We start from the raw sequence: 27,439 nt of genomic DNA, 5'->3' as shown, positions 1-27,439 counted from the left end.
TTTTCCAAGTGTGAATGATTTTAGGTTACAATTTGCTTTGACTGCTTTTTAGGTTTGTGCCCTAACTTTGACACTTGTGCATTATAAATTGTTTTTAGTTATTTTCAAAGTAATAATTATTTATGATTTTAAAAGATCTAATTATTTGCTTTGAACTCCTTTTTGGTTTGTACCTAGGTGTCAATACTTATATATTTTTTTAAATCTCAGCATGAATCCAAAATTATAAGCTCAGTATTCTTGGTTGCTTTCCATTTTGGAAGACTTAAAGAAAGCAGTCCTGTCCCCTACCCTCCCCAGTATTCCACCCATGCCTTCCGTGTCACGTGTTCAAGCCACAAGGGGGAAGAAAGTCCAGTGCATCCATTTCTTGCACTCTCTCTCTCTTCCTCTGTCTCCAGTCTGTCTGTCTGCCAGTCCCCCTCCATGCACGTACACAGTCACCCATGTCTGTCTCTCTCTGTCTCTGCTTTGTTTTCCCCTGTATCTGTATTTGTCTGTCTCTTGGTCTGCCTAACCATCTCTCCTTCTTGCTGGAGCCATTCAAAGTGCCCTCCTCATTCAGGGACAGAATGTGCTTTCTCTTGGGCTGGGGCCAGACCCTGGAGAGAGGAGTGCTTTGAAAACTCAACTTGGACTCCTCACCAAAACACATTGCAGTTGTGCTTAGCATCTGGCCACCAGTTTGTCCACTTAATATAAGGTCCCTAACCCTACCGGTAACTTGCCCATTTCTCTTTTGATCTAAGAACAAACACTTTTTTTAAGCTGGAAACACAGTTTAAAATCTTATGAAAAATAAGGACCCACAGTGAAAGAATGAGGAGAGTCCAACCCAACTATAAATTTGGTTTGTCCTCTTTATTGTTTCATAACGGGAAAGCCAGATGCCATCCTTTCCAGGAAATAAGTTACCAGACCATAATGTGAAGGAACAACTCAATTCAGCAGCATGACAAGGATTTGAGCTGGCACTTTTCAGCCAGAATCTGAGTTACATACACATGCGCCTGCACACATACACAGTTTCAAGTTTTAGTGAATGAAAGAAATTCACATGATAGATTGCCATTCTTAGTTTTTAAATAGCTTTTATTGTTGAAGTATAAAATACAATTTTTTTGAAATTTTATTGATACATCAGCGAATTTTTAATGTTAGGAAGCTTTGAATCTTGATTTTCTCGTGTGAAATCCCATATCAAGAGTTAACAGATAAGAAGCATTTAACAGAAGAAAACGGGGAGAGTGGGCTATGATGGGAATAGAAAATTGAAAGGACAAGCTTAAAGTTACAGTCAGTTCTGCTGTAAGACAACACACATTCCTAAAGTATTGCTGCACTTTGCAAAATTATGCAATAAAAACCATATGAGACCCATTGGGAAAATGTGGTTATGGGCACAACACTCAAAGCTGCATCAGTGACACAAAGAAAAAGATAGGAACCTAACAAAAGTGTTAGCACAGTTTTACATAGATTAAAGAGTTAAATACGTAACTACAAGAATAAATAGTGACAGTTACCTTGAAGACAACCTGACGTTTGCTTCTTGAAGTAGATGTTGGAAGGGTTGCAGCTTGTGAGCTATTGTGACGTGGTAGAAGGAGGGTTATCTGAAGTAGAGAGAAAGTTGTAGCATCGGATGTGGATGGGGTGGCTTCTAACATCCGGGGTGACCTGGGGCGGATGGTGGATGTTTGGGGGGTGGGAGTTGTTTTGTGTGTTCCCACGTGGCTCAGTTCAGCTGGGCATAGTTTTCTGCATTCACCTAGTGCTTCTTGCAGGTGAAATCTTGTAAAAAGCAAATGCAAAATTTCATTACATTCGAATTGTTCCTTAGTATATCAGTGACTTTGGAGTAAATAATGTTCTCAAAACAAGCATTGTAGTAGAACTGACTGCATTTAACTAGGTTGAGAATTTTCTTTATATCATTTGATATCAAGAGAAATACATCACGTTTACTCTGAGACACTGCTTGCGAATTCTGATACCCATTGAGTAGAAAAAGGAGTATATTTCTGAGAAGTCAAAGTTCTAGTTGGAGTTTTTTCCCCTTCTTTATGCTGCAGACATGATAGTATTCCTTTAGGACGCTGCCATCAGGGGTACATAAGATGATTTTTATGGATGAACATTTTAATGGTAATATTTAATTATTTTAATGTATATCCAAATATGTATATTATATAAAGTTACTAAATATATGTATAAGACAAGCTTATCAAACCTATTGTTTCAGAGAAAATAATTGTTTTGGAAAAATCTCTCAACTGAGGGTGGTACCCTGCTTCACACTGGGCCGTCTGAAACTGGTTTGAGGGTAGTTTCAGGTTGCCCCTGGCAGAGGGGCACCATTGTTGATTAAGGGGTAGGGACCAGGAATTCCAATTATCCTGACATCCCATACGTGATTTGTCCTGTGCAAAATACCAGTGATGCCCCCATGAAAGACTGGTTAATATTAGATTAAAGAGGAGGGAACAGTAGAGTTGATAATTTAACTTAAAATGTTGAGTAAAAAATAGTATTTTATGTGGCTTTGGTAAGAATGATGAAAATAGCTTGCAGTTGATGGAAGCTTGGGAAACACTGGTTGAGGACAAGTAGTAGTGGTGAGCTTTATTTACCGAACCCTCATATATAGTGCCATGTGCCAGGTGGTGTTCTCGGTGTTATACAAATGTTAACTTATTCAGCCATGGTTAATGGTTCTTGAGGCATTAGCCTAGTCTAAGGGAGACTCTCAACCTTGGCTGCACAGTAGAATCATACAGGGGAGCTTGTAAAAGTCTAGATGGCCGGGCCACACCCCAAACCAATTAAATCAGAATCTCTGAGGGCATCGGTATTTTTTAAGCTCTTTAGGTTATGCCAGTGTGTAACTAAGTGTGCTGGTTTAGGGCCATTTGAAAATCACTCCTCTTCACAAGAAAAGCTATACTGATTGTGCACATGTTAATTGACAGCCTGCTCTGTGCCGTGCCTTACAGGGGCAGGTGACTGAGACATGACTCAGGGAAGCTCGCCCATCCAAGGCAGGCAGCAGAACTGGAAACAGATTATTATAGTCCTGGCTGACAAGTGCTGATACTTGGAAGTATATTCAGAATGTTTGGGGATCACAGAGAAGAGAGAAACTAAATTAAAAAACCTCAGATGCCAAATTTGGAAAATTATTAAACTTAGTTTTCCTGTTCTTACACACAACTTTCATATCAAGAAAAAAAAGCAACGGGCACTTATAAATCACTATCAATTTAGCCTTCCTAACTTGGTTGTGGCCTTTATGTGGTCCAGTTAGAGAATTTGGATTTTGTCTATAGGTAGCATAATAATTTTGTCCTGGTATAGAGCAGGTTCTTAAGGACCTCATAAAGCATCATTGAACTAATGTCCTTTGGAAATAAGTCATCACAGCTTCACAGAGAGGCTCGGGACTGGTATAAAAAGACCTTTAAAAACAAACCATCGAGGTGATACTTGTCGTTGGTAATTCTAATATGCTTAATTTTTTAAATACTCATATAGCTTTCATATTGTGATAAGTAATTTTTGGATCACATACATTTTAAAGCTTAGAGTTAAGCAAATGTGTCATTTTCAATTATAAGTTTAATTAAAGGCAGCCACTAAGCTATCATCACAAGATAATTAGGCAGATAAAGTTACTGAGTAATTTGCTTGTTTCTAATGGTAACCTTCTTCAAGAGCTCTCGATTTATTTAGTATGGATTGCCTCACTCTGAGAAAACCTGATTCTCCAGTGGGTAGACTTATTTTCAGTTAAACCCGTGTAGTCTGTACTTAACCACGAATTACTTCCTGGTTTAAAAAACAGGCGTAGCTATTTGTGGTATTTTTGTCTTGCGCCTTTGGCATCTTAGTGGCATGAACCAGAGCTATGCCATCTGTAGTTAAGGGAGATTATTTAAAAAAGAGAGTGAAATGATTCGCTGGAAAATTTCAGCACAAATTCTTTAGGAACGATAAGATAACCCTAGAAACATTCTTATTTAATGTCATATGCTGGTGGGCAGTGACAGAAAAAAAATGAAAGTACAACTTGTTTCCTAACATTCTGCTATTTTGGAAATTAGAGACATACTATGCTAGAAAGGAAGACAGAATTCCATGCGGTGTCAATTAGCAGAGCTCTGCAGATGAATGAATAATTTTCCTTTCTCTGACTGCAAGTTGGAGCCAGTGAGGTTCATTTCTAGTATGCAAAACCCAATCTTCTCAGGTTTAGAATGGTTGCTTAATTTCTTAATGGCTATCTATGTATGATAAACCTCTTTATGCTGAGATGTTTCCTAAGCAGAAGGACCAGTTCCTAGACTCCTAAATAAGTCTGTGAGGCCTAGATAAGCCATTTCTGGAAGTTGCTGAGTTTAATATATTTTCACTTAGTGATGCATGTTTGAACCTGAATATTGATTTCAGGGGACTCTTCCAGGGTTCCATTGGAGACTTGCCTGACACACGATGTCTCTCTTTTTTTCTCTTTGTTTTCCTTTTCAGAAAGAAGACATAGCTCATCCAGCAAGCCTTCTTTGACCGTTCCTCCCACTTCAGTATTTTCCTTCTTCCCTTCTCTGTCCAAAAGCAAAGGAGGCAGTGGAAGTGGAAGCAGCCGTTCTTCCAGTGGAGGTGTTCTAAGCGCATCCTCATTAAGTTCCAAGTTGTTGAAATCGCCCAAAGAGAAACTGCAGCTCAGGGGGAACACCAGGCCAATGCATCCCATTCAACAAAGTAGAGTCCCCCATGGTAGAATGTGAGTATGGCCAAGAGGGTTCTTAAAGCTTACCTGCTGGCAGTGGAGCTGTGTACACCAGTAGCGTCTGAGAGTATCTGTGAATAATGTGAAAGGGAGCTCACTTTGGAAAAGTCAAACACGTGCTGTTGTTTCCTTTGTTTTTCTGTCATATCTTGGGAGACTTGACAGAGTAGTAATAGCAATAATAATAAGGTTAATAATACTTATTGATCCTATATTGTATGCAGCTATTGATAGCTCCCTTTATAGAGAGTATTGTCATTTAATTATCACAACAATCCTATGAAATAGATTTTGTTGTTATTTCTATTTTCCAGATAAGAAGAAGGAAGCGTAAGGGGGTTGAGCTATAGCCAAGGAGCCCTCAAGTCAAAGAGACCTGGGTTCAAATTCCACCTCTGTCACTTCCTTGCTGCAGGGCCTTAGACAAGGCATTGTTTCTCTCGGAGTCTAAGAATTGCAGTCACTGTGCAGGGTTATTGGGAGAAGTAGAGTTAATATATTAGAGTCAAGCACCTAGCATAATGTCTGGCCCACAGGAGACAGTAAATGAATGGATGCTGGTGCTTCTGCTGCTGCTGTTGATAATAGTACAAATAAAAAGGTGAAGAGATTCCTAAGTGCTGTTCTAGGATTTTCTGAGGCCTGCAAAGCAAATAGGAAAGCAATGCTTCCTCCCTCCAGTCTTGGGTTCCCATCACAGCAGTGATGAGGGAAGACTGGAAGAAGTTCACACCCGCTAGGCAAGGCTGTGGCAAGTTTCCACGGGAGATCTGTAAGTTGGCAGGCTTCTTGTGGTCACATGAGGGAGCAGCCATGCACTCCCATAGAAACATATCTTGCCTTGTCATGGCATCCCTCAGCCTTGGTGGCGGGTGACTTTCCCTGGCCTACCTCCCTTTTGGAGAGTATGCCACACATCTCAGTCCCAAGGTCTGATAACCTGGTTAATCTCAGGGCAGCATCCAGCACCTGCTACTGCTCAAGGACCTTGCCAGCTGGGAGAGGCCATGGCATCTTGCAGTATCTCTGCTGCTGTTAGCCTGTCCCAGGTTCCAGGTACAGCTGTTTAGGGCTGTTTGTCCTGGTTGCTAAGCCTCCAGCTTCTGCTCATCTGTCAGAAGTGCAAGTACAGCAAACTTGGCTTTCATTCCTGGAGCTGTCTGAAAGCCAAAGAAAATGCCAGTGCAGTGTGTAAGTCACTCGCCAGCTTAACAGCTGTTAGAGCACTGAGTCCACTGAACAAAGTTTATAAAACCTCATCAATCCGAGTCTTCTTTATTTGGAGCCTGGCTTTAGAGGAGGACCAGGCCAACTGTTAGCTTTTGTACCAACATTTGCCACCCAAATGATAGTGTCAGTAAGATTCCAAGAGAAATCAGTTCTTTGTTAGTGACACAGGTATTCAGTGCTCACCAGCTGTGTGCCAGGCACTTATATTCCACGCTCCTATCGTGGAAACCTTTTCAGGGCCAGGAGATTATCACTTCAGTGACACATCATATGCTCATTAAACATTGGTCTTCCTCACTGACAGAAGCAGAGAGCCTCTTCTTGAAGATGTATTGTTAGGCTCATTTGAGTTCTTATAGGTCCTTAGTGACATTTCTTGGAAATATTCTCTAATTCCAGTTGTTCTTTTTTCTGCTCAGTTTACGTTTTGGTGAATCCTTTCTTAAACGGTTCCTTTTTTTTTTTTTTTAAAGATTTTATTTTTCCTTTTTCTCCCCAAAGGCCCCCAGTACATAGTTGTGTATTTTTAGTTGTGAGTCCTTCCAGTTGTGGCATGTGGGATGCTGCCTCAACATGGTCTGATGAGCGGTGCCATGTCCGCACCCAGGATTCGAAGCAGGGAAACCCTGGGCCGCTGAAGCAGAGCGCACGAGCTTAACCACTCGGCTACGGGGCCGGCACCGTCTTAAACAGTTCTTGAAAGATATTCTCTCAAGGTCCTACAGCTTGTCTTTGGTTCTCTTAGACCTTCTTGTATTTTGCTTCTTGTAGCAGTTGCATTGGGTATCAGGTCTAGATCTCCCATAGGCTCATGTGTAAGATTGTTCTGGAATGAAAGACCAGGTAAATTTGATGGTTCACTGGAGTTTTTTGCCCACCAGAAGGGTTTATAGACTGAATAAATGTGAACTTTACTGAGTTTTCTGGATAATCCTAACAAATATTCATAAAATGCCTTTGGGAGCCTACCTCTGTGCAGTGTACGGGTAGACCCAGGTTCTGCTTTCATCCGTCTGGCCCACCATTCACCTGGGGCTGCTGGGGTGCTCAGGTGCTGGTATTCTCACTTCCCCCACAACAGCATGACGCCCTCTGTCAAAGTGGAAAAGATTCATCCGAAGATGGATGGCACACTACTGAAATCTGCGGTGGGGCCAACCTGTCCTGCTACTGTGAGTTCCTCAGTCAAGCCTGGCCTTAACTGCCCCTCAATACCAAAGCCACCCTTGCCTTCACCTGGACAGATTCTGAATGGCAAAGGGCTTCCTGCACCGCCCACTCTGGAAAAGAAGTCTGAAGATAATTCCAGTAACAGGAAATTTTTAAATAAGAGATTATCAGGTAACTTCACATTTTCTCTCTTAATGCTTCTCTGTATATTAATTGGGGATTCACAGGGGAGCACATGAATTGCTATCTACAAGTTCTCTTTTTAAAACTGGACAACTTCAGCTTTAGGAGGAAATTCCTTAATTGGTATGCTAGACCTCTTCACTCTTGATTTTAAAGTGCATGTGCGTATGTAAGTAATGTAGAAATAACTTTCTAGTGGTGTATTTCTGAATGGAGTAAAGCAGTAATGCTGACGAAAACAATCTCTTTCCTGTCATCTGATGGCAGTAGTCCCCCACTCTCTTAGTGATGTCACTACTTCTCTGCATTGCTCACATGTTATATATTTTATATGTATTGATAATATGGTAGATTTTATTCAAGTTATAATTTGTTTTGAGATTTCTTCCATTTTCTTATTTACAAAATAAATGAAAGAGTGGTGAGCCTGTTGTCACATCTGTGTGCTCTTGACAGAAAGAGAGTTCGATCCTGACATACACTGTGGGGTCATTGATCTCGACACCAAGAAGCCCTGCACCCGGTCTTTGACATGCAAGGTAGGTGGCCTCCTGGAAAGAGCTGAATATTCTGGTAAGCACAGGGAACTGGAATTGTAAAGGAGGGAATAACTTGGTTTTGGTGAAAAAAGTCTCAAGTTCAGAAAATATAAAGTCTGTTACTATAAACTGCAATCTTGGCGAGGTTTTATTTCCAATAAGCAGTGTTGTATCCAGGGACTAGTGTTCTTTCCTAATCAGTCTATTATTTTCAAAAGACTTTTAATATTTCTTCGGAGAAGTTTGAGAAGGTGCCCTTTACTGTGGTTTAAATTGTACTGACTTAGAACAAGTTCACAAATTTCCTTTGCTTATAGATGAATATTCTCAAGATGTTTGTGTAATCTGTGGTTCTTAAATTTTAAAGAGCCCCTCTAAAAAAAGCTGACTTTGAAATTTGAAGCCTTGTTTTTAAGAAGATACTAGATAACTTGCAATCTGATTTATATATAAGTGAAGAAAATGTAATGATCCTCCTTTCTGTCCTGAGATTCTCCTTTAAAATGCCAGTATGTTAATAAGAAGGTGGTGTTTTGCTGTAAAATAAGGCTTGTTGATGTTGGGGTGGCGTCGGTGGACCCTCTACATAAATGAGTATATATGTTTATGTGCATTTCTCTGGAGAGTGTCCCTGACTGCCCTTCAGAAGGGTTCAAGAGTTATTAAGAATCATTATTTTGAAGTATGCGTTTTAAAAACCCTTGTTTGGGAAGAGAGAATAAAAATTATAAAAATTAGAATTGTTCATGTATTATTTAATTTTAATTTTTTTTTAAGATTGGCACCTGAGCTAGCATCTGTTGCCAATCTTCTTTCCCCCCCCCCCCCTTTTTTCTTCTTTTTCCCTAAAGCCCCCCAGTATGTAGTTGTGTATTCTAGTTGTCGGTCCTTCTGGTTGTGCTCTGTGGGACCCTGCCTCAGCATGGCCTGATGAGCGGTGCCATATCCACGCCCAGGATCTGAACTGGCGAAACCCTGGGCCGCCGAAGGACAGCACACAAACTTAACCACTCGGCCACAGGGCTGGCCCCCGGTGTATTATTTTAAATTTTACTGAAGATTGCGTTTGAATAACGGACGTTGGGCCCCACTCCAGCCCCTAAACAGTGGAGGGATGTTGCAATCTTGAGAAATGGGAAATGTTATTTTAATTTAAATCTCTAATTTAGTTTTAGTGTGTAGATTTTCTTCAACAGTGGTTCTGAATCTTTTGGGGAAAGGTTTAGTGGAGACCACCTTTAAATATCTAATTTTTTTAAAAATCATAATCCTCTTCTCAGAGGAAAAAATATATATGCACATACGTATTCTGAATTTTGCATTTTATCTCAGGGGTTGACGGATATTCCCACCTCAATCCCACCCTTGAATCTCTTATGTTAAAAACTCCTATCCCAGAACAGATTGCTTTTGTTTTCCATAGTATTAATTGAACACATATAGTGGTATGTCATTGTTGTTTGAAGATAGACATTGGAGCTCTGTAGAATTCTGTCCACTGCAGCTGCCTCTAAGGGAACTTGTGAAAGCATGCCTCAGCCCTGCTACACATCCTGCTCAGAACTTGCCGTCCTCCCTCTGCTCTCTTCCTGCCTACCTGACTCTCAGTAACATGGGTTTCTCGGTATTACGGTACCTATGGTCAATGAAGGATGCTTGCTCTATCTGAGATGCTCTTTTTTACTCTATGAGGCATGCTGATGAACCAAAAGCTTTGTCAACCCAGAATCTGCAAGGAGTCTGACTAGTCTTCTTCCCGAACCTTTATTGGTGGGTTAACTGACTTTATGTGGATCCTGCATCTTTCTCCCATCTTCCTTTTCACATTGTGTGTGCTCTCCATGTGTTCTATTAAGGGTGTCATGATTGCCTGTGGCATGGTGCTAAACCTGTCATCCCATTAATACATTTCTTCAGGCCTGGTGCCATGAGTTCAGCATAAAACTGGCGGAAAAAGCAGCTCTCAGCAGGCCTGCCCTCTCAGAGAATGAGCTTCCGTTCTTCCCGTGTTCTGTTTGTGCTTCTCGCTTTTCCTGTCTCCACTGTGGCCTGAATCTCTTAAGCTGTAGAGAGCTAAACACTCTCTAGTGCCCCTGCGTAATGTCCCCCAGGTTCCTGCCCAGGTCTCTCCTGTCTTAGACTTAGAACGTTTTCCGTTCTCTTCACTTTTAGGGGTCTGCTGCTGCCCATTCCTGTCACTCCTTCCCTATCGTGTGCCTGCCACCCTCACTGTCCCCTCCTCATCTGTCTAATGTCCTGTTTGATGTCCTCTGTGCCTTCCATTGCAGATGGCTTTTGACTCTGGTAACCTTGTCCTTTCAGTCATTGTAGAAATTTTTACTGCATACATCTGTGAGCACAGGCCTCATTCCAGGTCCCAGAGGATACAGGCTTTAACAAAATCAAGGCGTGATCCCAACTCTGTGGAGCTTTTGCAGTCTAGAGAAAGAGATGGAGATTAATCTGATAATCACTCAAATAAGGATAAGTTAGCACTGATGACTAATGAAAAGGAGGGAGGCCTGTGTTAGGACAGCCTTCAGTTGGGGGATTGGGCCGGGGAAGGCTACTTTGCCATAAAAATACTGGGCTGAAATCCATACGATTTATCCGGGCAAAGGAGTGGGAGAGGTAGAGGAAACAACATGTGTGGAGGCTCTGTGACAGGGCAGAACAGATACCTTAGAGTCTGAAAGGCCGCCAGGAGGCTGAACAAAAGGAGGAGGAGGCACTTGGTACCAAAGGAGCAGGGAGCATGGGAGTTAGAATGTGCAGGGCCCAGAAGCCTAGTTACATAGTCCTTATCCTGTGAGCCTTGGACAGCAACTGAAGAGTTCTGACTGGGCAGGGGGCCTCAGATCTGTGTTTGGAAGGTTCTTCAGAGGTCAGTGGAAATCCTGCTTACTCTTCAGGCTGAGCTGGGAAAATACGTAGAGTCTCTGCCTACTTTCTTCACTTGGATTTGCATGCTAAGCTCAGGGGACATTCAAAGATGAAGAGAGGCTTCTACATTTGTCTGGAGAGAGGGGCAGGGGCACTGGTAGCATTCTACGTGCATTGCTTTATTCAACAGGTATTGGAGGACCATTCTTTTTATATACTTTCTGTTTGAAGCATTTATTGTGTGCCGGGTGCTGGTACAGCACTGAATGAAACAAAATGTTTTGTCTCCATGTAGGTTTCTTGTGCATATGTTACATATTAAAGAAAATTAAGTAAAAATTTGAAAAGAAGCTAAGCACATTTATCTACGTAACTGTGCCACGGTAGAGTTTAGGTGGGCATACTTTGCAATGTGTCTAGTAAGGAGATAGGTGATGTTACTGAATTTCAAAAGGATGTTAGAAGCCTGCTCTTAAAACCCCTTAGGGGCCGGCCCAGTGGTGCAGCGGTTAAGTTCGCACATTCCGCTTCTTGGTGGCCCAGGGTTTGCCGGTTCGGATCCTGGGTGCGGACATGGCACCGCTTGGCAAGCCATGCTGTGGTTGGCGTCCTACATAGAAAGTAGAGGAAGATGGGCACGGATGTTAGTTCAGGGCCAGGTTTCCTCAGCGAAAAAGAGGACTGGCAGTAGTTAGCTCTGGGCTAATCTTCCTCAAAAAAAAAAAAAAAAACCCTTAAATTGTAGCAAACATGTAAACTTGTAGTGTCATACATTGGTATAATGTGCAGGAACATGAACACACAGAAAGTACTGTTTGCAATATTTTGTAACATAAAAGAGAGAAGGAACTGTGTAGATGAATTCACTTATATTTCGGATATGTGATGGGGGCCCACTGTTGTTAGTGTCTCCTTGCATTTTTTATAGACTGAGACCCCAGCACTGTGGAATGGTCAGGGTAACTTGATTTTATCTTCTGCTAGGAATAATATTAGCCTCAGTGAGCCTTAAAAATCCAAACCAGCAATTATCAAGTGCATTGGGATTATAGACATTTTCTTATAAGATGTGCTTCAACCACAGGTTTATATTAGTTGCCTTGAAAAGCACTGTTCTAATTTGACCTTTCTTTTTCTCAGTGTGCTCATTTCCTAATTCTGAAATTAGACATTGTCTTAAGATCCAGTAGTGCTGTCTGTCCCGTTTTCTTGATTTCCGCAGCAAGGGTCTGTTCATTGGAGTTCCCTCTCTGCTTCATGTCTCTCCCTGTTCATAGCCTTCCTTCCCTCGGCCGTGTGTTCTTTACTTCTCTCAGGCCCTCCTTGGCCATAGCAGTCCTTGTCTCCAGGATTCCCTCAGCCCCTTTCTCTCTTTACATGGCACCTTCACTGGAAGAGAGAGAAACCATTGTGTGTAATTTTTAGTCTCTGGCAGTTACTGAAAGAAGACTTTCTAATACATAATTTTATGGAATAAGTGTTTCTTCCCTTTTAACATTCAAACCTCTAAACAGCCAAAAGAAGACTCAAAACATGAGTACCTGTCACCTGTTTGTTTCTACCGTTTGTCGCTTAGTTACAGACTGAGTGCCACCCCTAACGTTCCTTCTTTCTTCTGGTGGAAATAGCATCTCCAAATTCTCATACATTTGGAGCCTGGAATAGGTGCTTCTAGCTAAAGAAAAGAGATCTTCCTCATGCTTTTTAGCTTATCAAATGCTGAGCAGCTTTTGACTATGCTAATTGTCCAGACTGCTATTTTTATTGGGAATGGTGTTTTTGGATATATGACAGAGAAAAAATATTCTTGAGATTCCTCAGTTTCTGTATTTTTTTGGTCCATAGACACATTCCTTAATCCAGCGGAGGGCTGTCCAGGGTAGAAGAAAACGATTTGATGTGTTATTAGCCGAGCACAAAAACAAAACCAGGGAAAAGGAATCGATTCGCCATCTGGATTCTCAGCAACCAACGCAGCCTCTCAGGGACCCGCATCCCACCCCTCCTAGAACTTCACAGGAGCCACACCAAAACTCTCATGGAGTGATTCCTTCCGAATCAAAGCCTTTCGTAGCTAGTAAACCTAAACCTCACACCCCCAGTCTTCCAAGGTAAGCCAAGTCCTCCAGGTCTTTCTCCCTCCTTCAGAAAGCAGACTTGCAGACACTGTAAAAGCCCAGTGCAGTCATGATGTGAAGGAATGAACATCAGGCTCACTATGGAGATTTCTTGTTTTTTAGAGATATTTTTAAATTGGGTTTTACTGTAAGAAAAAAAAATGTCGAGTTCATCAGTACGTTTCAGCCAAGGCTCTTCTTGGTCAAATGCAGACCCCAGAATAAAGCTAGAATTATCTGCTCCACCCCTGCTCAAGTTAGGTGTCTCTTAACCCCGTTGAACAGGGCTGAAAGTTGGGTCCTGCCTGCAGGTTAGAGATTAGAACATTGCACGTGGCTTTAGCAGCAATTTCCCATTCATTTTTCTTGCTTCTTGCAAAGTACAGCAGTGGGAATCCTTGCTAGGGACAGGCATTCAGCCTGAGTTTTTACAGCATTCATTTATCAACATGTTTTTTCATTCATCCATTTGGGACTTTGGCCTAAGCATGTATTAGGCATTTTAGCCCTGTAGTAAGCAATGGATCAGAGGGTTTTACCAAGAGCTTATCATATACATACCTCACAGACAGTGATGGTGGACTGCCTATATGTATGTTTGTGCTTATCTATTTAACCAAGTTGAAGTAAGGGACTTTGTACCCAATTTCCAGAGGGAAAGGAAAGAGAAAGGCATAGAGAATGAGGACCTTTAGTGCAGGCCATTGGCATCAAGGGCTTCTGCTCAGGAATGTGCCAACCTTGGTTGCTGCTGCTTCACTTTCCACCCTCACGTGTCTGATCCTTGAAATGCTCGCCTGAGAGAGGGAGGTGGCTCCCTCGTGGAAACCTGAGTATGTACTTGAGCCTTTCCCAACATAAGCCCTCTGATTTCTGAGCAACATGGTAGACGAGTGGTCAGAGGAGGCTCCCCAGAACATGGCCAGGTCCCGGCCATCAGTTCCTTAGCAAGTCTTTTCTTTGGCCATCTTCTCATTGAAGTTTTTCCATCTGTGAGAAAGTAAGCTTAATCCTATAAATGTAGGAAAAACACATTGCTGTCTTTCGGTAACAGGCTCTCGATTATCCACATGAAGCGGTAATACTGCCTTGTTCTTTCATCGCCTCCTGTCCCTCTTAGGTTATTTTAGAGCCCTTTGCCACTTATCTCATTTATTATCTTAGTAACCCAAATCGAGGTGAAATTTGAAGAGGAATCAAAGAAAGACTTCTCTTAAATTCCATGTCTGTTTCCCCTTTCTTTGGGGAGGTTAGAAAGAGGACCTGAGCCACCCAAGTGGCTATAGAAAAGAGAACTAGTATACTTTACCTTTGGTTAGATGTGGCAGACGGCTCCATTTGACATCGTGCAGTTCAGGAGTGAGGGTCTTTCACTCCCAGGCCACCTGCATCAGCATGTTTCCCCAGTGCTAGTGGTGGACCCCAGACCTCCTCTAGGTGGTTTTGGATACATTGTTGTATCTGAGTTAAGGTGGCTGATTCCCAGACGTGTGATCTGATTGGTGCTCCACTTTCTACTCACCAAGGCCTCCAGGCTGCCCTGCTCAGCAAGGTGGGAGTGCCCCCATTGACCCTCCTCCAGTCCATGAATCTCCACACCCTCCCCTGCCTGCCACTGAGCCAGCTTCTCGGTTATCCAGTGAGGAGGGAGAAGGCGATGACAAAGAAGAGTCTGTTGAAAAACTGGACTGTCATTATTCAGGTCATCATCCTCAGCCAGCATCTGTAAGTTCCACATCCACCCCGCGTTGACCCTTCCCATGCAGCAGGGACAGGGCACTGCAGGGGGGCGCACCAGGGACCTTGGCATGCCCGTTCCTGTGGGGATGCCGTCAAGGTGTGAGAACAGCTCAGAACAGGGTGCCCCAGGGGCAGCATGCACCCTGTCCAGGGACGTCTCATGCTTTTCCCTTTCTTTTCATAAAACTCAGGGCTAGGCATTGTCACTCTCATGCTTCACAGCCTCCGGTACTCAGAGTAAGCTGTGCTTTCATGGTTAGCTCCTTTCCTGAAGGAGAGAGTGCTCGCTGGGTGCGTCATGTCAGAGTCAGCAAGCACATGCAGTTTTGCTCTCTCTTGCAGTTTTGCACATTTGGGAGCCGGCAGATTGGAAGAGGCTATTACGTGTTTGACTCCAGGTGGAACCGGCTTCGCTGCGCCCTCAACCTCATGGTGGAGAAGCATCTGAACGCGCAGCTGTGGAAGTAAGTGCCTGCCCCACCACTGCTGGGGTGAGGAGAGGGGCTCACTACTCACTGCTGCATCCATGTTTCTCGTGAGAGTGATTTAGTGAAGGAAAGCTTATCTCAAATGAATAGGGCCATGACTCACCCTGAGAAGAAGGCCCCTCATCATTCATTCATTCATTCACTATTTCATTAAATATGTCTTGTTCTGGGCACTGTGGTTCAGGCAGAGGAACTCCCAAATGTATGGAGATCACATTCTAGTTCTGAGGAGAAACACAAAAACCAATAAAGAGGGGCTGGCCCAGTGGCACAGTGGTTAAGTTCACACGTTCCACTTTGGCGGCCTGGGGTTCGCTGGTTCGGATCCCAGGTATGGACATGGCACCGCTTGGCAAGCTATGCTGTGGTAGGTGTCCCATATATAAAGTAGAGGAAGATAGGCACAGATGTTAGCTAAGGGCCAGTCTTTCTCAGCAAAAAGAGGAGAATTGACAGCAGTTAGCTCAGGGCTAATCTTCCTCAAAAGAAAAAAAAACCAACAAAGAGAGATTATAGCTTGTCATAAGGGAGATAATAGATGTAGTGATAATCTCTAACACTTACTGAGGGCTCACTGTGTGCCAGGCACTTATTAAATGTATTAAATTTTCACAATTTGCTGTGTCAGATGAGCTTGATTATCCTTATTTTCCAGATAATGAAACTGAGAAACAAGGTTGCACAGCAAAGTAGTGGTAGGGCCAGGATTTGGACCCAGAAGGAGTTCGATTCTAGAGAGCTGAGATGGGAAAATAACAGGCCAGAGGGATTTAGGGAAAGCCTCTCTGAAGAGGCGGCCCTTCAACTGTGATGGCTGGATGAGAAAGAGCAGCCACAGGGTGGTGGGGAGTAGTGGGTTCCAGGCAGAGGGAACTGTGTTTGTGAAAGTCTTGAGTTAGAAAAGAATGTGGCTTGTTTGAGAAACAGCAGGAAAGTGAGTATAGTACGAGATGAGATCCGAGAGGCCAGCAGAGGCCCGGTGACACTGGAATTGGTGTTGAGTGCAGCAGGGAGCTGTTGAGGGTTTATGTGCTCTGATTTACAATTTAAGATAAAGTGATCAACGAGCTAGTGTTTACCAAACAGGATCGTAAGTGAAACAAGGGTTCCACGGCCAGGAGGGTCTCAGCCTCTCCTGAAGTAAAGCAGTTTTCATTGCTGCAGGACTGCTTGGGGCCTTTAATGGGTAGTGTCCATTGTAACTCTCACAGCATGGGGTATCATGTAGAATGTAGAATGTTTCCCAAGCTCTTTTGACCTGGGAACCTTTTTTAGGGGAGCATCTTGGGGAGCTAGTTTTTGGTGGAACCTTCTTTGGGAAACATTGAGATTTGCTAAAGGGGACTAGCCAGTAATCCATGGGTCATCCCAGATCCTCCATTGGGGCATCATTTACTAGTGCCTCCTTGAATGGACTCTGCCAGTACATCTGTTTGCCTCCTTGCCTTGGTTTCCTAATAAAGTCAGAGGCTTTGGGTAGTCCACAATCCAAAGAACCATCTCCATGATCATTAATAGGACTTGTGTTTGTTCACTTCGAAAACCAGACCCAGAGCAGTGTTACTCTGCTTTTCTGGTTCACATTTCTTCCTGGCTCTTACTAGATAAGACACTCCTGTTCCTTCTTAATGAAGGAACTTCGTCCCTTTCCAGAGACTGACTCAGGGCAGTGGTTTGTTGGGCCGCTGGGGGTCTGTCAATACTCACCCACCCCAAGATACATGAAATCTCAGCTGCTTATTTCTTCAGACTACCTGGTGGGATGTGGAGAGCTCATTGAGATCACTAAACTACTGGCATAGCGTACTCCTAAGAGTTTAAAAGGTCCTCGGAATATTTTATCCCCATTACATTGAAACGTGGCTTATGACCAATAGTTTGGGTGAAGATGGTTTTGGTCCTTAGTGGCTCATGTGGAGAGCTTTTCTTCTTTGTGCTGAAAACTTTTGAAGAAGCAGGATCATGAGATTGACTGCACTGTCTCCCTCTCTGTTCTGTCAGAGGCTGACTGCCTTATCAATCACTTGCTCCCAGAAAGGAGGACACCATTCCTTTCCGTTACCATGAGCTTTGGTTTTAAAAAAGTCATTACAGCAGAGACAGACGTGTTGTTCAGTGGTGAGCTGGAACACAGGCTTGGGACAGACAGGAGCTTGGAGAGAGGTGCTGGGCCAGGTACTCGAGGAAATGCTCCCTTACACAGGAGTGAGGTAGGCCGACTCACGTAGCCCCTGAGATTTGCTGGGAGTGGTTGAGCATTTCTCAGCCAGAGGAGAACTCTTCTCAGGTAGCATCTTTGAGGCACTCAAGAAAACCCTCAAAGTGGTCCAGGTCCCACCCTGCCGGCTCAGCCAAGGAAGAGCCCCAGTTTGGGCAGCACTCTTCTTGGCCCCTTTACCCTTTAGTTGCTTATTGTGGTTAATTTGGGGATAAGTGGAAGTGGAATTTGAGTATGACCATGAAATAAATCATCTTCAGTGTCTGGTCAACTGCTTGCCCACTGTTGATTTGCAATCACTATCCCCTGAGGAGGGGCTGGGATGGTTATCAAAGGGTTTTTTCGTTTGGGTGTTTTTTGTTTTTAATTTTTTAGATTGATAAATTTAACTTTTTAGATTGTGTTATGCAAACACAAGTCCGTGTATGACAATATGTATGACTACATATTGTTTGTCTCTTCTTTATGCAGAAGGTAATGACTTAAAAGAGCTTAAGAGGAACCAATAGCTTAGTCCAGAGAGGTCACATCCCTTCCCCTATGGAAGCCTTTTCCTTTTCCCAGGATTTGGTTCCAGCAGCCTGGTCTTTAGGCTCCATCTTCCTAAGAGGCCACCTGGTGGCCACAAGAAGCCACTGCGCCCAGTAAGCGCAAGCACCTGTACTTCATGGAGAGCAGGGCTTCTCCATGGTGCCAGTGCCCATGACTCGCCTGGAGATCTTGCTGAAACACAGATTCTGGTGAATCTGTAGGTCTGCGGTGGGGCCCAGGGACTCAGCATTCTAACAAGCCTCTCAGGTACTATCAGTGCTTGTCCTCCATGAGTAGCATGGGGATAGTGCCCGGCTTCTCAGTCTTGGATTTGTGTTGGAATCTCCTGGAGAGATTTCAAAATTATTAATGTACAGGCCCCAACCCCCAGGCATTCTAGTATAGTGGATCTGGGCGTGGCCTAAACTCCACAGGTGATTCTATTGTGCAGCCAAAGTTGGGAAGCCCTGACTTGTGGGCCAAGCTACATCCTTGAATGGGGGTTTTAAAGCTGGTGCAAACACTTGCAGCAATTAAGTCCTTTCATTAATACCTGTAGTTCTTCTGCAGAAGCATCTGAAAGCACTTTGGCAGCAGTCTGGACCAGCTCTTGCGCTGGAAGCTGAGGAATTAGAACCCTGCTGGTATGGTGACTGCATCAGCCAGAGCCGCCCGTGAAGTCAGGAGCAGGCAGGGTTGGCCTTCCAGGCAGGCCATTTTCTGTTTTGCCACCTCAGTGTTAATTCCATCATAAAAGTTTTTAAAATGTTGGTGGTGTCACATTTTAAAATCAGAGCTGAGATAAAAGGGGGAGCCTCCCTGGTTTGACTATTTGAATGGCTCCCTTACCCCAGATGGATACCCTGCCCAGACATTACTAACAGAATACCTTGTTCCAGCACTGCGACTGGAAATCCCCTGAAGATCTGGGGGCTTCATTCCCTTGTACAGTCATTTCGACCAGTAGTTAAGACCTAGCAGTTGTTATTAGTCAACTGTGCCCTTCCTTTTTCCTCATTTGTTCATGAATTCTCTTGGCATTTATTGAGTGCCTTCCTTCCGTATTCCAGGCACTGTGCTAGCCACTGGGGCTATGATGGTGAATAAGCTGTGGGTTGTTCCATCTACAAAGAAATTAGGCAGTGATCAACAATCACACATTGAAACCACCCTGAGTCCTCCGAAGTCTAGGAATGGGGGGCAGTGCAAGTCCATGGGGAACTGAGCAAGTCGGGATGATCAGGACAGATTTCCTAGGTGATGATGAGCTGAGACTAAAGGATGAGCGAAAGTTGGGGTCAGAGAGTTCTAGCCAGAAGATATACAGGGTCTACGTCATGGCCTGTTCTCAGAACTTAAGGATGATCAGCGGCTGGAATCAGGGATCTGGGGTGGGGGCTGGGAGCAGGGGGTATGAAGCTGGAGCAGTAGCACACAGGGCTTTACAGACCACTGTTCTGAGAACCCCAGGAAGGCATTAGGGGATTGAAGGAGAGAAGTGACAGAATTGGCTCTGCATTTCAGAGTGGTCACTCTGACGGGAGTGTGCTTCTCTGTGCCAGAGGCGAAGGGGTGTCCATCTAAAAGTTCCCATGAATGGCTGTGGTGAATATCACTCACTGCCCTCTCCTTTTTTGCAGGAAAATCCCACCAGTGCCGAGTACCACATCACCTGTCTCCACACGTGTTCCTCACCGGACAAACTCTGTGCCGACATCACAATGTGGGGTCAGCTATCTGGCAGCAGCCACCGTGTCTACATCCCCAGTCCTGCTGTCCTCCACCTACATCTCCCCAAATAGCAAATCGGTACCAGCTCATGGAACCACATTAAATGCACAGCCTGCTGCTTCTGGGGCAATGGATCCTGTGTGCAGTATGCAATCCAGACAAGTGTCCTCTTCGTCCTCATCCCCTTCCACGCCCTCTGGCCTTTCCTCAGTGCCCTCCTCCCCCATGTCCAGGAAACCTCAGAAGTTGAAATCCAGCAAGTCTTTAAGACCCAAGGAGTCTTCTGGTAACAGCACTAACTGTCACAATGCCAGTAGCAGTACCAGCGGCGGCTCAGGAAAGAAACGCAAAAACAGTTCCCCACTGTTAGTTCACTCTTCCTCCTCCTCCTCCTCCTCCTCCTCTTCTTCTCATTCCATGGAGTCTTTTAGGAAAAACTGTGTGGCTCACTCTGGGCCTCCCTACCCCTCACCGGTAACAGCTTCCCACGGCATCGGCCTCAACTGTGTGGCAAGTAAAGTGAACTCACTGAGTGTCCGGCACGAGCAGTCAGGGAGGGGCCCCCCCGGCGGGAGCCCTGCGGAATCCATCAAGAGAATGAGTGTGATGGTGAACAGCAGTGATTCCACGCTTTCTCTTGGCCCATTCATTCACCAGTCCAGCGAACTGCCTGTCAACTCCCACAGTTATTCACACTCACACACTCCTCTCGAGAAACTCATAGGCAAGAAAAGAAAGTGCTCGCCCGGCTCAAGCAGCGTCAACAACAACAGCAGCAAACCCACAAAGGTTGCCAAATTGCCAGCCATGAACAACGTCCATGTGAAACACACAGGCACCAGCCCAGGGGCGCAAGGACTGACGAACAGTTCCCTCCTCCATCAGGTAGGAAATGGACTGTGAGCCCTGTGGGGAGGCCATTTCCTCCTTGAGGTCTTTCGCCTGCTGGGAGATCTGTGTGGTTGGGGTTGGTTGGTTTGCCTATACACAGATGTCCAGCTTCCTGGTGTCCTTTAAAAAAAGGAAGAGTTCATGGCCATATGAAGGTAAAACAGGCTCCTCTCTGCCAGAATTTTGATGACTTGGAAGATGCTTTTGGGTCAGGAAACCACAGAGGTGCACTTTAGCAGATAGGGCTGCGGAAACCATCCCGTGTGACAGCAAAATCTCTCTCCAGAGCAAACGAGTATAGTGCCTGGTGGACATGTGCTTCCTGTGATGCTGTTCCGGAGGGAAGCAGAACAGCTTTCTAGTATGTTCCTCTGAAGAAAGCTAAGCTAAAATCAAACTGATCTAGAAAGAGATGATTTAAATTTTAAAAAGCAAGAGCTTTTAATATTTTTCCCATCAAGGAATTTCAGATTTTCTGGTCAACTCTCTCCCTGTAACTATATTTTCTCCTCTAAGTTTTCCAGGGAAGCAGGAAAACAGCATTAAGTGTGGGCATCGCAGAGGACTAAAATCTCATTGAAGTTGTGATAGATTAAAGAGAAATCTGAGCATGGGCCCATTTGTAGAGAAGTGGCTCACTGTGTGTCGGACTTCTCTCTCACACTGAATCTGTCTTTCCCCCTCTTTTGCTATTACTGTCTTCTCCCAACCTTCTCTCCTGTAGCCGTTTCTTCCAGCTTCCTCTACTCTTAACTTCCAGCTCCTCTCTCATCTTATTTCATTCGTCGGGATATCTTCTCCCCTTGCTTACGAGCAGGAATTTCAGCGGCATCGTCCCAGAGCCCTGATTTAAAATGTGAGGGCTTTTTTTGATTCTTTTCTTTTCTCGTCTTCAGAATTTAACTCAAATGCCAGGTAGGACTTTTTCAGAAAATACCAAGAAGTTTCTTACTGTGATATAATTTCCCTCCAATATCTGTGTGAATTAATGCCCAATGCCAAAGGTATGGGGAAAATAATTATCCATGAATTTAAATAGCAGCTGCTTAAATTCTTCTGTGTGAGCCACAAATCCCACAAATCCACACTGGCTGTTTGACTCTTTGAGCAAGGGGTTCCTGGACAAGTGACAGTGTGTGTTTACTTCCTGGTTTATAGTTCCTCATGATAGTTTACGATGAGCATAAAAAGGCAATGCAAACACCATAAGAATGACAGACCCATCCCTTAAAAACTCCCTCCTGCGTGCAGCGTCCTGATTCTCCTGGAACCCCGCAGGAGGGACGTTCCATTGCGTTGTGATGCCCACGTTTGTATGAGTGTGCTCTGTCTTCATGTGGACTTGGCTGCAGACCTTACCACCCACAGCAGCAGAATGGGGAAGAAGAAGCTGGCCTGGTGCAGCTGAGAGGAACAGTGTCTGTGGAAAATGGGGGAGTGGGAGCCCCATTTACATGGAGCAGCTGCTCCCAGAAACTTAACCAGTTTCAGAGGGAAACTGCAGATCTGGACTTGCATGAGAAAGTCAGCCATTTTCTTAAGCTGTATAGCTTTTTGTGGTATTTTTTAATCTGGTGTAGCCCACACATCTGTTGGCTAAGTTGGGCTCATGAGCTACGAGTTTGCCACCTCCGATTTCTACCATTTGGGGGGGCTGTATCCCACTAGGACCAACAGCCTAAGTTTCAGTTCTTTTCCTTAAAATTAGTTTCAACTTAAGTTCGTATTTGAGAAAGATTTCCTCTGTGCAGTGGAATACTTTTCGTTATGCTGCACAAATCCTGGAGGGGGGGCATGGCTAGAGATCAGAGGATCAGCAAACCCCCCAAAAAACTGTTGCATAGTTTTGTGTCTGTGCTCATTTATCTGCAAGAGAGATCCTGTGGCTTTCATCAGAATCTCAAAGGGACCCAAGACTCCACAATGCTTTAAAGAATGCTGCTCTTAGAAAAGTAGGCACCTCAACTTGCTGCTCCTCCTGGAGCTGATTTTAGGACAGATAACTGAGCTGGTTGAAGCTCCCTTAACAAGGGAATGCACTGGGACATGCTGGGAAGCTAGGAGATGAGGATGGGCAGTTGCCCTCTTCCCTACCCCCCTGCCAGTCTGTTCATGGCCTCTGCCACCAAGGACTTAAAAATAGCTCCCTGTGGGACAGTGAGGGCCAGAGCTCCCTCTCCCTGAGGAGCACTGCCTCGGGTGTGAGCTCTCACACCTGTGTGTGCCAGCCCATTTGACCTTGTTCAGTTCTCAGTTGACAACCTAGAATGCCTTCAGGGAAACAAAATCAGTAAATAAAACCAAAAGGCAAACCCTAAGCCTTTTCTCTAAGCTAGAAACCTGGCCTGGCATCTCACCTAGACAGTTGTCTCAAAGTCAGTCCTTTAGAATGATTTTGCTCAAGGGCAGTGAAGGCTTTTGAAAGCTAAGGCCAAATTTTGTAGCTGACTCTCCTGGCATCACCCAGTCAGTGGAGATGTCAGTGGCGTGTGGCCTTTGGAATATTCTTGTTTAGCATCAGCGCAGTGCAGTGTACAACCGCTGACTTACCTTTTTGTTGTCTCCCCACCCCTCTTTTTTGAAAGCCAAAGGCACGTCCCTGACAGCTGAAAATAGTCCGGGGAGGAATAATCTGGACACTTTTGACGACAAGTTACACCTCCACTCAGCACTCTGGACTCCACGATGCCTTTGAGTCTGTTTTCCCAACCTCCTGTGGGCCTCAAGGGTAGAAATCTGCCGGGCTGTTGTTTTAACGAGGATTTCCCTGAAGCTATGTCTGTAGCAGTGAGTACTCGTAAAGGACACTGGATCAAGTTCAGCCACCGAATTGCTTTTCTCAGTGTTACAGTGGTCTGGACTGCTTGCTGCCGAACTGTGAGAAGTTGTTTTGTCTTTAACTTGCAGTCTATCACGGAGCCACTCTTCCAGGAGGTCGGCTGGGCAAAGAATGTTTCGAGAAGAGCGTTACTGTAGCCTTTTCTCCCTCCCTCCTCTCCACCCTCAGGTCCCTTTCACACTGTCTTCTGTGGGTCACTCTCCAGCTTTAGGCCCCTTAACTGGAGACACCTTCTGAAGGAGAGCAGGGCTGCACGGAGTAACCCTCTGGAGAAGGGGATCTGTCGTTAGGTGTTTATCAATGTTCCAGGAATGAATGTGGACGTTAGTGCAAGGCACCATCACAAAATGGCCAGTATTTTTTCTCGGCCTTTTGTGAGTAATTTGGGATAAGAAGCTCTCAGAAGTTTCTAACTTACAAACTACTTTAAAGCCATTGATGCCCATAGAGCAAGTATACATCATTTTAGAGGCTTACTTTTCATGGGATAAAAGCAATTCTGTGTGATTTTTTTAAAAAGAAAATGCAAATGCAAGCTAGTTTTGATAATGGAAAGCCAAATTTTGGTGGGAGGGGGTGGATAAAATCACTACGGGGGGAAACATTTTTCCAAGATTTCCAAAGAGATGGCGTTTTTTACCCTTTAAGTCTTCATGTAAACAGTGTGGCAGATTGGGCTGGTTGTCCTGCCCAGTCTCCCATTTTAAAAAAATTGCCTTTGTAAAGTGAGGTGATTAGGATGCAGCAGAAACTGTCATTCACAGAGTCATTAATCTATTTAAATGTTTCCAGGCACTCTGTATTACCCTTGATCTCTCCTCTTTGGACACTATCCTGGGTCTTTGTGTAAATTCCTCTCTGAGCACTCCCCATTGTGTGTGTGTGTGTCCGCACTCCCCTTCCTGCCGCCACAGGTGTTTATGTGGATGCCGTTGGGGTGGGGAGCAGGCCCCCAGGGAGGGGAGGTAGCGCAAGTGTACCTGTCCTGTGTGGCAGAGGTAATGTGATGCATGTATAGTATTTCTCTGACACACCCTCTTTTCTGGGGATTAATGCCAGCCATCTTCCTAAGAGAGTTTTGGAGACCCTCCGGGATGTTTTTTCTAGTACCCCACCCCAAAAGAAAGAACTTACTATGTTAAAACATTGTTGCTTGAGAAGGTGTCATTGAACGTGAAGCTGGGGCTTTTTAATAGGTGATGCCACAACCACAGCTCCTGGAACGAGAACTGGGCTCTTTTGCTTAGGAGAACGTATGAAGTTGCCACACACAGGGTCAATTCCCAAAGCTCTGATCATCGCCCCGGTCAGGGCCTGGACAGAGCCAGTCTAGTGCATCCTTTTTTCCCTACAATTCTTGGGTTACAAACTTCAGTTTCAGGGAATTTCAAGTCAACAACAGGTAGAATGAATAAATACTTGGTTACCAGCCTAATAATGTGAATTACTACAGAATTATTCTTATTATGTAAGAAAGCAAAAACATTATGCAGATACTTTAGCTATAAATTGATGTAAAATCTTGATTTTTTCAAAGGAAGGGGAAACAGTATCTTGTTCACTTATTATGCAATCAATCAGTAAATGTTTCTTAAATGATGCTATAGGAGAGCTTAGGAAGGAGAGCACGGATGGGCCGGTTCGGTGGAGTGAGGAGAAATCAGTCTGATTGTTCCTTCCCACTGGAGGGAGAGGAAGGAGGTAAGAGGGAATCAGAACGTCCTTAGTTTGATTCCTTGGTGACAAGTGCAATGGGGTCTGGGTAGAATTTATTTTCAGAGCCAAGGGGACTTGATGGTTATAAATAAAGTTGCTTTTAGCGATGGAATTTATAGACAGATCATGTTGTTCCGAAAGATGTGAATAGGATCCACAATAGCAAGTTGATTCAGAGTAATGTAGATATTTAGATTATCGAGTATTGATCATTTGATTTCTTAGACTGAGGTTTTAATTGAATTTGATTATGTCTCCCAGTAGTACACAGAGCATCGGGATTAGGAAATTAGCCATTTGGAATTCTGCCTGCCACAAACAGACCTATTCTAAACAGTGCTATTAAATTTTAGACTGTTGTTCAAATATTTTATTTTCTCCTACAACTACTTTTTATTATGATGAACAATTAAGACCATTTAAAACACAGGAGTACAAGTATTTTTTTGAATTAAATTAACTTGCAAAAACCAAATTTGCAGTGGTTGGGTTGTTTCTAGACAGACTTTGGTATCAATTTAAAACCAAGATAATTTTTATATTCTTTCGAATAGAATTTCATGACAACAACTGCAGTTTTCTTAACCTACAAAAAAAAAAAAAAAAGTGCTGCAATGATGAACAAAGAATTATACAAAACCTACTTTTGTATCTTTATTTTGGAATTTCTTGTTCTATTATAAATATGGAAGTATCCCTATTTCAGAAGACATATTTTGTTAAAAATGAATTGTACATATTTAAATATGTATTTTTGCACAGGTCTTTTTTTCTGATATCCTGTTTTGGTACAATTGAGATCATCTAGTATTTATTTATTAATTAATAAAAGTAAATACCTTTTTATAATTTGAAGTGGTTCACTGCCAAGCCGATAGTCCTAGGACCTGCCTCCTTCACAGTTGAAGGTTTGCCTCTGTGAAAGTGAAAGCCGTTTTGTCCCTTTAATGTCCCGGGAGTGGATTCAGACAGATGAAGTGGGCATTGCTTCTCCCTAGTTGCCTGATTTCCCGATAGACTACATGTAACTAAGTGACACACTGCTTTTCTTTTGTTAGTGTTTTGTGTGTGCGTGCGCCTGTGTGTGTGTATGTGTACCCTCTGAGCACATGTGTGTTCGTATGTGATGTGGTTTAAAACTAATGGAAACAAACTGAAAGTGCCTGAACCTAGTTTTAAGCTTAGACAGATTCTCTTTAAAAAGACTTGAATGTTCAGTTGAACTTTTGGAGTTTGCTTTTTCCACCTAAATATTGTTTCTAAAATTTTAGGGGAGGAATTGAAAACCACCAATGCTGGTAATTTTATAAGGTATTTTAAAATTCAGACCTTTTGGTTCCCAGTAATTCAACTAGTGATGGATTGCCCCGTGGCACCAAGGGTTACAAATCTTTTTGTCAGCCAGCAACTTACACAATGTGTCCGTTTTGTTACTCACTCATGAAATACAGAGTTTAAAATAGAATATTTAAAATATTTTGTATTCCAAAAATATAATACAAAGTACCTCTGAGGACATTGAAAACAAAATGTATAATTTGAAAAATGTAACTTAAACAGGCAGCTGTCTTCCTGCAAGAGTTCTGTTGCCAAGCGGTTTCTTAATCTCTCTCATCTGTCCTGGGGGATGAAGTTGGACTTTGGAAAATGATTGTTAACAGTTTCATTGTTTAGCAGAAAATAATCATTTTTACATTTTGTGCAAAACATTTTACATTTTCAGATCATTTAAATGAGCACTACATACTGTCAGTGTGAATGTAGGGCCTTGAAAGCATTTTGCTGTTTTTCTTTGAGCTTGGTTATAAAAGCAATCTCCTGTGTTAAAATGTGTGAATAGTTTGATAATTTGTACACATAATCAAGAGCATCTCAGCTGGACTTTGTGTTGGCTGCTGTATAGAACATGAACAAATGTCAAGGGATAGAAAATTACTTTGGATATTTAAAAGAGAAGAAATATATAGTCTATTTGTTTTGTAACAAGTTTCTGTAAATAAAATAATTTATACTATTTATAAGAAAAAGTTGTGCTTTGCTTTATGAGAAATCAGTTTGTGGAACAAACATGTTACTAAACGGGCAATAAAATGAGGACTTCTCAATAAATAAGGTGGCTGCATGAACTGTTTCACACGTTTCTGCCTCGTTATGGTACTAACCCTTTCGGTCCAGTCTGACTTGTCTTCGTTTTAGGCATCAGACACCTTGTGAAGCACCTTCCTTTAGCTTCCCTTCTGTACAAGCTCAGCCCTTCTGAGGACTCAGGATGTTTCCATTCTTGTGCGGAAAGCTTTGCCTTGGATAATGTAGTAACTGCAGACAGTGGACACTACTGCATTCTTGCCCTGCAGGTTTGTCAACAAAGGGGAGTTGA

At 43.5% G+C, this 27,439-nt stretch overlaps 1 protein-coding gene across 7 annotated transcripts in view; it reads left to right on the top strand.

The window, feature by feature from the left end:
- Nucleotides 1-27,183, top strand: part of ATXN7 (ataxin 7) — a 130,156-nt gene extending 102,973 nt beyond the window's left edge. For 5 of the 7 annotated variants that reach the window (XM_046637618.1, XM_046637598.1, XM_046637606.1 and 2 more), the window contains 7 exons: nucleotides 4,528-4,780; nucleotides 7,098-7,357; nucleotides 7,826-7,908; nucleotides 12,637-12,902; nucleotides 14,435-14,633; nucleotides 14,991-15,112; nucleotides 19,526-27,183. In XM_046637618.1, the coding sequence (XP_046493574.1) occupies nucleotides 4,528-4,780; nucleotides 7,098-7,357; nucleotides 7,826-7,908; nucleotides 12,637-12,902; nucleotides 14,435-14,633; nucleotides 14,991-15,112; nucleotides 19,526-20,519 (2,177 nt within the window). In that variant the 3' untranslated portion in view covers nucleotides 20,520-27,183. The remainder of the gene's footprint in view (nucleotides 1-4,527; nucleotides 4,781-7,097; nucleotides 7,358-7,825; nucleotides 7,909-12,636; nucleotides 12,903-14,434; nucleotides 14,634-14,990; nucleotides 15,113-19,525) is intronic. The other 2 variants (XR_006884996.1, XM_046637590.1) reach the window with 2 other exon arrangements.
- Nucleotides 27,184-27,439: the final 256 nt, after the last annotated feature.

This window comes from Equus quagga, chromosome 1, assembly GCF_021613505.1.
Source record: "Equus quagga isolate Etosha38 chromosome 1, UCLA_HA_Equagga_1.0, whole genome shotgun sequence".
Lineage (NCBI taxonomy): Eukaryota > Metazoa > Chordata > Mammalia > Perissodactyla > Equidae > Equus > Equus quagga.
The sequence above is the reverse complement of the archived record's forward strand: the minus strand, read 5'-3'. Positions and strand labels throughout refer to the sequence as shown.